The following is a 13,126-nucleotide window of genomic DNA, read 5'->3' as shown; positions in this document are numbered from 1 at the left end:
GGAGATGGGGGGGGGGGGGGGAGAAAGGAGATGGGGGGGGGGGAGAAAGGAGATGGGGGGTGGGGGGGAAAGGAGATGGGGTGGGGGGGAAAGGAGATGGGGGGGGGGGGGGGGGAGGGAGGCTGAATGGGCCGGGCCCGAGACTTCGGGCCCGTCCCCAGCACCAGATTTACAGGTAGGTGGCGTTGGGTCGGGAGGGAGGGAGGTCGGTTCGGTTTGGGGGGAGGGAGAGGGAGGACAGGTCGGATCCAGTCCGGGAGCGGGAGTCGGGTCGGGTCCAGTCGGAGGGGGGGGGAGCGGGAGCGGGGAGTCGGGTCGGGTCTGGAGGCGGGAAGCGGGAGTCGGGTCGGGAGGAAGCAGGAGCTGGCCGTGGGTGGAGCCTTATTCACGCAGCCCCAGTGAGGCCATTCGGCCAGGGCTAGGGGCTGCGTGCTTCGGGCCCCTCCCACACAGTTTCGGGCACCTGGAGCTACTGCACTTGCGCGCCCACTGTAGTGCGCATGTGCAGAGGTGCCGGCACTGTTTTCAGCGCAGGGACCTGGCTCCGCCCCCTATAGCTCCTGCTGCGCTGCGCCGAGGGCCAGAGGACCCGCAGGGAGGTGGAGAATACGGAGGGTTTTTTTTAGGCGCACTTTGTGGTGCGAAAAACGGGCGTCCAGGTCGGGACTGCGCCGTTCTAGGCGCGGCTCGAAACTTGGGCCCATAAAGCCTGAGCACCCCAGGGTAAAGTGACCGCAAGTTTAACACAATCTGGGATTCAATTACACCAGAGCAGGAGCCAGGTTTCTTACTTTGAAAGAGCTAAATTCAAAGAAATTAAGAAGAATGAAAACAAATGGATTAGAGCAGGATGTTAACATTTCAGTACAAGACAAATGGGAATTTTTAAAAGTAATAATGTTGGGCCTGCAGGACAAATACATACATAGGGCTGATTGCATCAAGCTGGGGAATGGGGGGCACGGGGTCTGAAACGCATCTTCAGCATGCCAATGGCTAGTTATATGGCTTTTATTGCATCGCTCCTGGGACTCATTGGTTAGGTGTCATCAGCCATGTTTTAAGTGAGTATCCCTTGTCTCTGAGCAGCCAGCCCGTAAGTCTGCTTTGAGGTGTGAAGAGACCAGGGAGAGTGGACTGCTGCAGGACGAAAGCATCATGGCAGCTGCCCGGGAATCTTGCACACACCTGCATAATGTGTTTTTCTGGTTGCACACCAGCTGCACATTGATAAAGAGGAAGCCCTTGTGGTTGATGAATACTCCTCAGTGATCTGGAGGTGCCTTAGTTGCCACATGTGTGCAGTCGATGATGCCCTGCACCTGTGGGAAGCACACCAGAGCCACAAATTCACAAATTAACTGTGAAATAGAGGTATAATTATCTGTGCAAGGGCATAATTCAGAATTTGGATATAAATGAGATTGAAGTCCTAGGCAAGCTGAAACCCCAGGATTAGATGGTCCCAGTGTATTGAGTGAGACTAGAGATTTGTGAGATACTGCCAATCATTATGATGGAGTCAGTGGACAACGAGAAGGTAGTACTAGATTGGAAACAGGCTAACATGGTATCCATATTCAAAAGAAGTTGATAAAACATTAGTAAACAGCAATCAACATGGCTTCAGACGGGGAAGAACCTGCCCGACTAACTTCCTTGATTTCTGTTAAGGAAGTGATACCCAAGTGAACTGTGGTTAATTCGAGAGATATGTAATTTGACTTCCAAAAGGCATTTGATAGTTCCACATGAGTGGCTAGCTAAGCTCAAAGTGGGGAGGGAGGTTGAGGATAAAACTTGGGAATGGGTAAACAACTCACTGAAGAGTAGTAATGTTGGAGTGGGAGGAAGGCCCAAGTGGGTGCCCTTGGGCTCAGTGTCGGGATGACTACGATTTCTAAGTTGCATCAAAATCTTAGATTTAAATCGATTAAATTTGCAGAAGCTGCCCAATTAGGAGGAAGCAATGAAATCAAAGGAGATAGCCCAGAAATTACAGAATGAGTTGAATAAAATATGTGAGAAGGCCAGACTATGTCAGATGAAATTTAGTGCAAACAAATGTAAAATATTGCACATAGGAAGGCAAAATGGCCAAAATACTCTATGAATCATATTAAAATAGCTAAGGATGAAGCTGAAAAGGACCTAGGGCTCTTGGTAGACTCAACGCTCAACATGTCCTGCCAATGCTGTGAAGCAATCAACAAAGCCAGAAGAATGCTAACTACATAGCCAAAACAGTAGAATATAAGTCTGCGGACCACACCTTGAGTATTGTCAGGTTCCAGTTACGAAGAAAAAAGAGAGACTTTCAAGCACTGGAGGCAGTGCGGAAAAGAGCTATGAGGCTAATCCCTAGTGTCAAACGTCAGAGTTGTGAGGAAAGACTTGAGTGACTTGGGCTTTTCAGCCTTCAAAAGGGGTGTCTGATAACTTATTTACTTCTGTAGAATTACCTAACAATACAGAAACATTAATCGAGAATACCACTTTGAATCAAACTGTGAGTAGGACAAGGGGACTCGGGTTCAAACTAGCGGAAGGTAATTTTAGGATTGACACAGGAATTTTGTCCTCAGAGTGCTCAACACTTGGAATGGACTTCTGGGAAGGCTGAGGAGGCAAAAACCCTGTAATTATTTAAACAATTAGTGCTACAATAATGGGAGGGGTAGTGTGGGGGAGATGTGAGATGTGATTGGTCATTCTGGATGCACAAAATAACATGAACTGAATTACTTTCCTGATCCATGTGTATCTTCTGAATCCTTCATGGGCCTATTTCAATACAGAAGGAACATTCAACTTGGTGACATCTAAAAATGCAATTTCCAACTGTTATCTGGTGTTAAAAATCGTCTAATTAAAAAGTATGCACGGCTTGAGGAGGGACTCAATTCCTAAGCCATTACTGGGCATTTTTAGCTTATTCAGATTCTGTTTGTTGAAGGTGAACTACTAGGAAGTTGTTTCATTCATCAATGTAGGGAGGTCAGGCATTCTTAAGTTTGTTTCCTCATGTGATGAAGGTGAGAGAATTCCATAAGCAATAATTTTGCATGTGTACCACCAGAGACACACTCCAAGAGTTCAGAGAAGTTTTAAGTTGGGTGTGTAAATTGTGCTAATAGTATTGTGCTTGTATCTTTCTGCCTCTGTGTATTTTAGCTATAAATACCACTGGGCAGTAGTTTGAGGTAGTCTGGTGATATGTCATTTTCTTCATCTAAAATGACAGAGGCATGTTATGAGCATCCGATTTGTTCACCATTATGGCATTTACCAGGTTAATTATTAGATTCTGGCTACACTAGCTCATATCTGCCTGAGAATAAAGATGCACATTTTGGTTCATAAGAGGTTTAGTTTGATACGGAAATTTGTTGGTGAGCTGTTTAAACAAAAGGTGTTTTTGGTGGGGATGGAGGCGAAAAACTTGAGAACCTGAAATGTTTCAGTGCTGAATCGGCTTTGTTAATGTTCAGAATATCATCTTGTCTTCCAAAGGGACCTCCCCCAGATGATGATTTAGTCCAGTATCTCATTCCTGTTTGAGAGTGCATAGTTCAGAGGTGTTGCTGGGTTCTTAACCAAGACTGATCAGAGAAAGAGGATAAAAAAAAAGTTTCAGAACCAGTTTCTTCCTACAATACCTACATTTCTCCAGCAGCGAAATCAAAGCACATGGGGAAGTAGATAGAATAAACATTTCTTCTGGTCTTCAACCCATTATGAGCTCAAGAGAAAAGTCTATGAAAGTTTATGAAATATGGTAAGATTGTTCTACAATCTGCCCATAGCATGGAAACATAAATAACAATTCTAATGCATCTAGTTTAGTTTTCTCTCTGGATGCAGTTTGATGAAGTTTTCAGCAGATTGGAACACTTGCTGAACGCACTGTCAGAATTTGAACTTGACTTGCAAATAAAATGTAGAATGACCAATTCTGTTAATTTGCAAATATTGATCTAACACCTGCCCTGTTCCCAGTTTGGGCCGTTAAAAGTTGAACATAGTTGTTAAGTGTCCATTTTTTTCTAAATACTTTTATTGATATAGCTGCTGATCACTGGCTCTTTTTGTCCCATTGTAGATGCTGTTAAGCCATCCAATCCCTCTGGCCATGCTGTTACTGAGGTACCTCTTTCTGTCAGTACTACACAGCCTTCTGTACGGCCAGCAGTTTCCATGGGCTCGCTACCTCCCCCCTATCAGCCGATCAGCGTGCGACATCTGGAGTCGTTTTCCAGCCAGGAAGATCCACAGGATTATCTGTGGTTAGCCAACTGTGAAAGCAAAAAGCCTGAACCTGCCAGGTAAGACAAGTGCTTGGAATATGCTACAATACTGTTTATATAGTGCATTAGTGCTACAGTGCTTAATCTGAAGAGTTTGTTAAAATCGTAACATGACTTGACAATTTGTATAATCTGGAGTATTATTCATTCTAAATAAGAATGTAAATTGTACTCTTTGTCAGTGGTTATAGTGTGTCTTGATATGTAGCAGTTTAAAAAAATATATATGTATTTTTATAAAAAGCTACTCATTTTTTGAGGTTGGCGATTGAATTGTCACTGTTTACGTAGGCGTATGGGCTGGGTAAGGTGTCGGAGTTTGAACAATGATATCATGACTTCCTTTGATGCTTATCACTTGCATCATTTTTTTGAGGAAATATTGAATATCATAGAGATACTGAAAAAAAGGATGGGCAGATAGTTGACTTTTTTTACGTGTGCCCTGTCGCATTAATGAACTTTGTTGCCTGGTTAACTTACTTAAAATGTGGCAAAGTATCCAATGTGACAAAGTAGAAAGTATGAGAATGGGGTTTTCTTAGTCAATGGATCAGGAAACTAGGAAGTGAAACTGTCCTCACTCTGCCTCTCTCCAGTTTTAGAATCTTCCATGCTATTACTCCCAAGCTCTACCTCTTTCCCAAAATCTATTCCTCTATACTGATTACCTATCTTCCTCAACTCTGTCTTTAATCATTTATTCCTCATTAAACTTTAAACCTATATACTTTTTAAAAATGAAATGGCCACTATCTGACTACTTATTAGAATCACATTATCATGGAAACTAAAGCTTTCTAAAAGTACTTCAGTCTACTTCTGTCTGTCTGGCAATGCAAAACACAGCAATTCTTTCATCTGAATTGCACAAACTTATCAGTGGAAATGGTCTCCAGATGAAAACTTGATCACAATAGTACTATCCCGTTTTTCATTGCAATCCATATTTATGCAGGAATGAACAGATTTATCCCAGCCAGATTTGCAAATGTCAATAAACATAACAGATTAGAAGTAGGACATGCAACCAGTTACACCGCTCCCTTTCAAAACGATCATAACTGCTGCAAGTACTTATAATATAAAAGGAAACCCCTTGGAGCACAATTTTTTTTAAAGTGGGAACTGAGGTGGAAGGAGGCAAATTTAGGGAAGGAACGCGGGAGAACATTGAAGGTTGTAGCGAAATTCTCCATCATTTGTCAACAAGTCAGGGTCATGTAGTGGGCTCAGTTCTGCACTAGAGTGTGACAGCCATTTAAAATGAACCCGGAAGAAGCCAGCAGAGGTCAAGTGGGTTTGGGTGGAGTGAATCGGCGGGCAGCAGAGGTCACATTTGGCTAGAAGAGCAAGGCATAAAAGGGAGCACGGACCAGAAAAGGAGACTCAAGAGACCGGGAGACTGAAAGACTTGAGAGATAGGGAACCAGGAAGAAGCACAGGTCCTCAGTCAAAGTCAGAGTCTCCAGTGTAATACAGAGAGAGAGCAGAGCATCAACTGAAAACCTACCTACTCATTGTCACACACTTGAGTATCATTACGTTGTCTGTAATTCCATGCATTGTAATAAACAAGTTGCCATATGTGATTGATTATCTAAAATTGTGTATGAAATAGAGGATAATTTTTGAAGTATGGGATAAATAAAAAGGATTTGAGAACCAATCAATAAATTATGGTAATTAACTAACTGGGATTACTCGAGGGCCCCAGCGGAAAGTGCCTGCTTCCTTTAAGGGTGTGAGATTCTTACCAACTGACTAAAAGAATTCAAAAAGACCCGGTTAATTAGTAAAATTAATGTACGAGAGGAGATCTCCAAGTGGTAGCAGAACCCACTTAATAACCGAGGGTAATTATGAAATTGTTACAAGGCTTAGTCAAGTGAAGGGTGTCCTGCAGGCTTTTGAAAGTACGGAGAGAAGTCGCAAGACAAAGTTTTAGGAGAGATTTATATAGGGCAAAAAAGGAACTTGCATTTATATTGCTCCTTTCACATTTTCAATGTCCCAAAGCATTTCACAGGCAATAAATTACTTTTTTAAGTCACTGATGTAATGTAGGCAAATGCAGCAGACAATTTATGCACACTGAGGTCCCACTAACAGCAGTGAGATAAATAATCAGTTAATCTGTTTTTGGTGGTTTTGCTTGAGGGTTAAATATTGACCAGGACACCAAGGCAATACTCCTGCTCCTCTTCAGATAGTGCCAAAGGTATATTTTATGTACACTTGAACAGGCAGGTAATCATCTCATGAAATACAACACTTCCAACAATGCAGCATTCCCTCATTGGGGTACTGAAGTGTCAGCCTAGATTATGTACTCAAGTTCTGGAGCAGGGCTTGTAATCATGACCACCTGACTCGGAGGCAAGTGTTCTACCACTAAACAAAGCTGCCAAGGGCCTGGTGACTGAAAGATTGGACTCTAGTGGAGTAGCAGAAAGAGTGGTGGATGAGCAATAATCTGCACAGAAGAATGGATAGTGCATGTATTGACTTGGCATTTTGATTTGATGGAGTGAAGTCATGGAGGGATTTGAATACAAGGAGAAGGATCTTGAAGTTGGTTCGTCATGAGTGCACTGGGCTAGTGATCTTGAAATCATCATCCTAGGCAGTCCCTCGGAATCGAGGAAGACTTGCTTCCACTCTTAGCATGAATTCTTAGGTGGCTGTACAGTCCAGAGATGATTGAGGTGTAGGAGATGATGTGGATCCATGGATCAGGTGAAGTTTGAAAGGTTGGCGGTCCTCAAGGAGAGCACTGGGGAAATTAATCATCTAGGTGATAAAGATATGGATTAGGGTTTCAGCTTCAGTTCATTTTTCTATCATTACACAGAAATGAAAATATAACACAAGTTTAAAGAAAGAAGAAAGAAAGGCTTGCATTTATATAGCGCCTTTCACGACCACCGGATGTCTCAAAACGCTTTACAGCCAATGAAGTACTTTTAGAGTGCAGTCACTGTTGCAATGTGGGAAACACGGCAGCCAACTTGCGCATAGCAAGCTCCCACAAACAGCAATATGATAATGACCAGATAATCTGTTTTTGTTATTTTGATTGAGGGATAAATATTGTCCCACACACCAGGGGTAACTCCCTTGCTCCTCTTCGGAATAATGCCATGGGATCTTTTATGTCCATCCGAAAGGTGGCACCTTCGACAGTGCAGCACTCCCTCAGCACTGCACTGGAGTGTCAGCCTAGATTTAAACGCTTAAGTTCCTGGAGTGGGACTTGAACCCACAAGTTTCTGACTCCGAGGTGAATGTGCTACTCACTGAGCATCAGCTGACAAGTTTAAGTTTAATTGTGCCTTCAGAAATGTTTTGAAAAGCTTTTATATTGGAATTATCTACTGACACATTTTGTCAGGGAATTATAGACCGATTAGCCTGACATCGGTCCGGGTGGGGAAAATGCTGGAATCAATTATTAAAGATGTAATAGCAGCGCATTTGGAAAGCAGTGACAGGATCGGTCCAAGTCAGCTTGGATTTATGAAAGGGAAATCATGCTTGACAAATCTTCTAGAATTTTTTGAGGATGTAACCAGTAGAGTGGATAAGGGAGAACCAGTGGATGTGGTGTATTTGGACTTTCAAAAAGCTTTTGACAAGGTCCCACACAAGAGATTAGTGTGCAAAATTGAGGCACATAGTATTGGGGATAATGTATTGACGTGGATAGAGAACTGGTTGGCAGACAGGAAGCAAAGAGTGGGAATAAACTGGTCCTTTTCAGAATGGCAGGCAGTGACTAGTGGGATGCCGCAGGGTTCAGTGCTGGGACCCCAGCTATTTACAATATACATTAATGATTTAGACGAAGGAATTTAATGTAAGATCTCCAAGTTTGCAGATGACACTAAGCTGGGTGGCAGTGCAAGCTACGAGGAGGATGCTAAGAGGCTGCAGGGGGACTTGGACAGGTTAGGTGAATGGGCAAATGAATGGCAGATGCATTATAATGTGGATAAATGTGAGGTTATCCACTTTGGTGGCAAAAACAGGCTGAATGGTGACAGATTAGTAAAAGGAGAGGTGCAACGAGACCTGGGTGTCATGGTACATCAGTCATTGAAGGTAGGCATGCAGGTACAGCAGGCAGTAAAGAAAGCAAATGACATGCTGGCCTTCACAGCGAGGGGATTTGAGTATAGGAGCAGAGAGGTCTTACTGCAGTTGTACAGGGTCTTGGTGAGACCATACCTTGAGTACTGTGTGCAGTTTTGGTCTCCTAATCTGAGGAAGGACGTGCTTACTATTGAGGGTGTGCAGCGAAGGTTTGCCAGACTAATTCCCGGGATGGCAGGACTGACATATGAGGAAAGATGGGATCGTCTAGGCTTATACTCACTGGAATTTAGAAGAATGAGAGGGGATCTCATAGAAACTTATAACATTCTGACAGGACTGGACAGGTTAGATGCAGGAAGAATGTTCCCGATGTTGGGGAAGTCCAGAACCAGGGGTCACAGTCTAAGGATAAGGGGAAGCCATATAGGACCGAGATGAGGAGAAACCTTTTCACCCAGAGAATGGTGAACCTGTGGAATTCTCTGCCACAGAAAGTTGTTGAGTCCAGTTCGTTGGACATATTCAAAAGGGAGTTAGATGTGGCCCTTATGACTCAAGGGATCAAGGGGTATAAAGAGAAGGCAGGGGTGGGGTACTGAGGTTGCATGATCAGCCATGATCATATTGAATGGCGGTGCAGGCTCAAAGGGCTGAATGGCCTGCTCATGCACCTATTTTCTATGTTTCTATGTCTGAGACTCCTGCATTCTTCAATTACTTCACCATTTTTTCTGATTTAAAAATTTTCTGATGAACCCTTGGACATTAAAACTTGAGAAATGTACTTGCATTAGATTCCTCAGAAAGCAAATCTGTAATAACTATTATATTCTGTGTGATTTTGCAGCTTTCATTGTTTAATGCATAGAACTCATGTTTCAAAAGATAATTTAGAAATCCATCTATATTAAGTTCACTCACCATGTTACTGTGAGTTTAACATTTGAAGGATCAATTTAGTTTAAAAATATCAACTGAAAAGTACAGTACCAGAACATATATCCTGAAAATGCATTTTTTCTGGACTTTTTCTTAATTTACTAGCCTATTTCTATCTACTTTATCATATATTTAATATAATTTAATATGCCTTCCTTTTTGCCTTCCTTCTCTTTCACATATCAATGTCACACTCAAGTCTGTCACTCTTCAAAGGATCCCTCTCGGAACACAGAATAACCGAGTCAGGATGTCTGGAGTCTCTTAATTGACATCTGTATCATCCCAGTGTTTGCCTAACAGTACTTATTGACTTTGTAACTTCAAGATAGCACATATTTCCACTTTAGCAGAAGAATAATACCTGTTTTTTACATGGTACATTGTTCTTTCCTTTATACAACATTATTTCCTCTGGCCTACTGTGAGCAGCGGCTAGTCATAAAGTCTTACATCTAGCATGCATTTGTTACAGATGCAAGTACTGCAAAACAATATTGTTACAAAGAGAAGAGAACACTGATGTGGAATCTAAAATTTATAACTGCTTTCTGACCTCAGCAGTTTCTTCGTAGTTACCATTCCTTGAATTTGATCATTGGAGCATTGGCCGTGAAGGTCTAGGTCAGATTAGCAGCTGAACATTGAAAACCAGACTCCAAACCCTTGACTACCCATGAGCAATACCACAGAAGGCCCACTAGTGTCTTAAACGTTTGCCTGTAATCACTCCATTAGCATTTAAGTCTAAAAAGAGTCGCTTTTAAATGGTGAGCGCATATGATTTAGTCTTTTTGTTGCATATATCTATCTTTGCTTTAATAAAAAAAGCTCAAATCATAATTTTCCAAATGTTCCAGAAGCATCTTGCGTAATTCCAAGCCAAAGTCATTGTCATATAACTGACAGTTGGATGCAGTGATGGGAAACACTATGGGTTTATTTGAGCCAAGATGGGCCAGGTAGCCTTCCTTATCCATACTTGTGGTTTATGATCTGTTGAATATCTAATTGTTAAATGTCAAACTTTGCTGCAAATGATCATGTGAACTAAATATATGTGATTGCAAACATCCATTATATATTCATCTCTCATAATCAACAATGTTGGAAAAACCATTTGTACAGACTATCTATTTTGGACTTTATCTACACAGATCTTTTCAATTTATTTAGTGTAATATACTTTTTTCTCTCTTCAATGGGATGTTTAGTCTGATCAATGCAATCCACTGTCTACATCATGTATTCCTAAATTATATAGCACTGCCAAATCAGAAATAAACCCCCTCTGCTCTGTTCAACAATGGGGAAGATTATCTCTCTGCCTTAGATGGCAGCAAAATTATAAACCCATTTATAAAGGTTTACCATTCTGTTGCACTTGGCATACAAAGGGAATGTTCTCTCCTGTAGCCACTGGTTAAGATTGCTAAGATCAAGGAGTTTTGTCCTGTGGCCCCACGCCTGCTTGGACTTGAGTTGAGGCTGTCCCACACTCCGTTCATCCCATCAGACTGGGCAGGATTCAGACAAGACCCAAAGTGAAAGGAAAAGGCGTTAAATCATTGCAGAATCTACCCAATGATCTCTTGACATGACTTCAGTCTATTTGCTTACCATTTTTTCCACTTGGCCGTCTCTGAATCAGAGATCATATTTCAAACCTAGAGTGAGATATTTTTCAAGGCTGTTGAAGCCATTTTGATGCATGAAACTTTTGTAAATCGTGCTGCACCTTGTAGACTTCAATGTAGAATGAAAATATTTACAAAATAAATTGACTTCCAGTAAGTTTGTATTTATTATTTTCTTGAAAAAGACTTTTATAGCTTGCTTGTATCTATGGCACTTGTGAATTTTAGGCACGTGCCCTTGAAGGGAAACAGTAATAAGGTAAGCTACCAATACAATGCCAATATTTAACAAAGTTAATAGTGTATGTTGGATATTACATTTAAAGCATTAACAATACAGCAGCTATTCAGTTGATTTTTTTTATACACATAGTTCAGTTTATATTTAGTGCCAATTAAAATTTGACAGGATATACACAATTAAAAGATTGCAGATTGATTATATTTGTAATACACTGCTTTATAGTCAGCTGCATTTCCGTGGAAGATGGCACTTTCATGCAAGCAAATGTTTCCTTCTGTTTAATTGAGCTCTTTATTACATTCAGCTCTGTAATTAGATCTCGCCAAGCCTTTGTTATGTTGTCATCTTCCATTTCCTCTGTTTGTGAAATAGCCGAGCATCATCTTTTGCCACAGAAGAGGGGGACGAGTATCTTCTACTGGAAGATTTTGAAAGCAAAAAGCATCCGTTTCACAACCAGTGAGTTTAACAAACTGTAAATGGGTCTAAAATGAAAACGTAGGCTCATCTGCAGTTCTCAGCATTTCAGGATTGATCTGTGTGGCAGAAATAGTTTGGCTTTCCACTCTGCAAATTGCACTGCTTGAAATTCTAACTTTAATATATCTGCTTCCTACTAACTCTCTCACAGTGGATTTTATGAAACTTTGACAAAGAAGTTTGTGGGCTGTGGTGTGGTGTGGGACTCATGCTTGGTGAATTCTGAATCCTGGCTGGAGTTTGCATGGTACTTAATTCTTAATCAAATATTGGCCAATGTAGTCCCTTTACACCATTTTTCATATGCTCCTTCGACTCTCATTTATTGAAATGGACTGCTATGTGAATTGACTGACTTCCATACTTAGGTAAGTAAGAAAGAAAGAAAGATTTGCATTAATATAGCACCTTTCACAACCACTGGACGTCTCAAAGCGCTTTACAGCCAATTAAGTACTGTTGTAACAGTTTTCACTGTTGTAATGTGGGAAACGCGGCAACCAATTTGCACACATTAAAATCTCACAAACAGCAATGTGATAATGACCAGATAAACTGTTTTTTGTTATGTTGCTTGAGGGATAAATATTGTCCAGGATACCAAGAATAACTCCGCTGCTGTTCTTCGAAATAGTGCCATGGGATCTTTTACATCTTGATAGAGCAGATGGGGCCTCGGTTTAATGTCTCATCCAAAAGATGGCACTTCTGACAGTGCAGCGCTCCCTCAGCACTGCACTGAAATGTCAGCCTAGATTTATGTGCTCAAGTTCCTGAAGTGGGACTTGAATCCACAATCTTCTGACTCAGAGGCGAGTGTGCTACCCACTGAGCCACAGCTGATACTAAGCATATATAAGCATATTAAACACAGCTAAATCCAATGATTTTAAGGCATGCTTTATACTCCAGTGCACTTGAGGGAGTGTTCCTCGATAAGGCATTAGAGTGAGTTATCTTTGAATGTTATGTGGAAAAATGACACTGATTAAGTCAATCATTTAAAAAAAAGAGTTGCCATTTGTGTGTCTATATATGTGTGTGTGTATGCATGTATAGGTATACGTGTGTATAATATATGTGTGTACATTTAATATATATGTGTGTACATTTAATATATATGTGTGTACATTTAATGTGTATATATTTATATAATTATATATTTATATAATAGATATATTTATACAGATATATTTATATGCATTTATATAGATACATTTATATACATTTATATAGATATATTTATACAGATATATTTATATATATTTATATACATTTATATATATATATATTTATATAGATATATTTATATACATTTATATATTTATACATATATATTTATACATATATGTATATTTCTATGTATAGTTCTATATGCATAATATATATTTGTATATGTGTGTGTGTATGTATATAAGTAT

General features: G+C 40.7%; 1 protein-coding gene across 6 annotated transcripts in view; it reads left to right on the top strand.

The window, feature by feature from the left end:
• Nucleotides 1-13,126, top strand: part of gab1 (GRB2-associated binding protein 1) — a 281,418-nt gene that overhangs the window by 226,227 nt on the left and 42,065 nt on the right. For 4 of the 6 annotated variants that reach the window (XM_070872027.1, XM_070872044.1, XM_070872017.1 and 1 more), the window contains 2 exons: nucleotides 4,103-4,325; nucleotides 11,598-11,684. In XM_070872027.1, coding sequence (XP_070728128.1) covers nucleotides 4,103-4,325; nucleotides 11,598-11,684 — 310 coding nt within the window. The remainder of the gene's footprint in view (nucleotides 1-4,102; nucleotides 4,326-11,597; nucleotides 11,685-13,126) is intronic. The other 2 variants (XM_070872052.1, XM_070872036.1) reach the window with 1 other exon arrangement.

The sequence above is a fragment of the Pristiophorus japonicus genome, chromosome 2, assembly GCF_044704955.1.
Source record: "Pristiophorus japonicus isolate sPriJap1 chromosome 2, sPriJap1.hap1, whole genome shotgun sequence".
Taxonomy (NCBI): domain Eukaryota; kingdom Metazoa; phylum Chordata; class Chondrichthyes; family Pristiophoridae; genus Pristiophorus; species Pristiophorus japonicus.
This window is presented reverse-complemented; position numbering and strand designations above follow the sequence as displayed.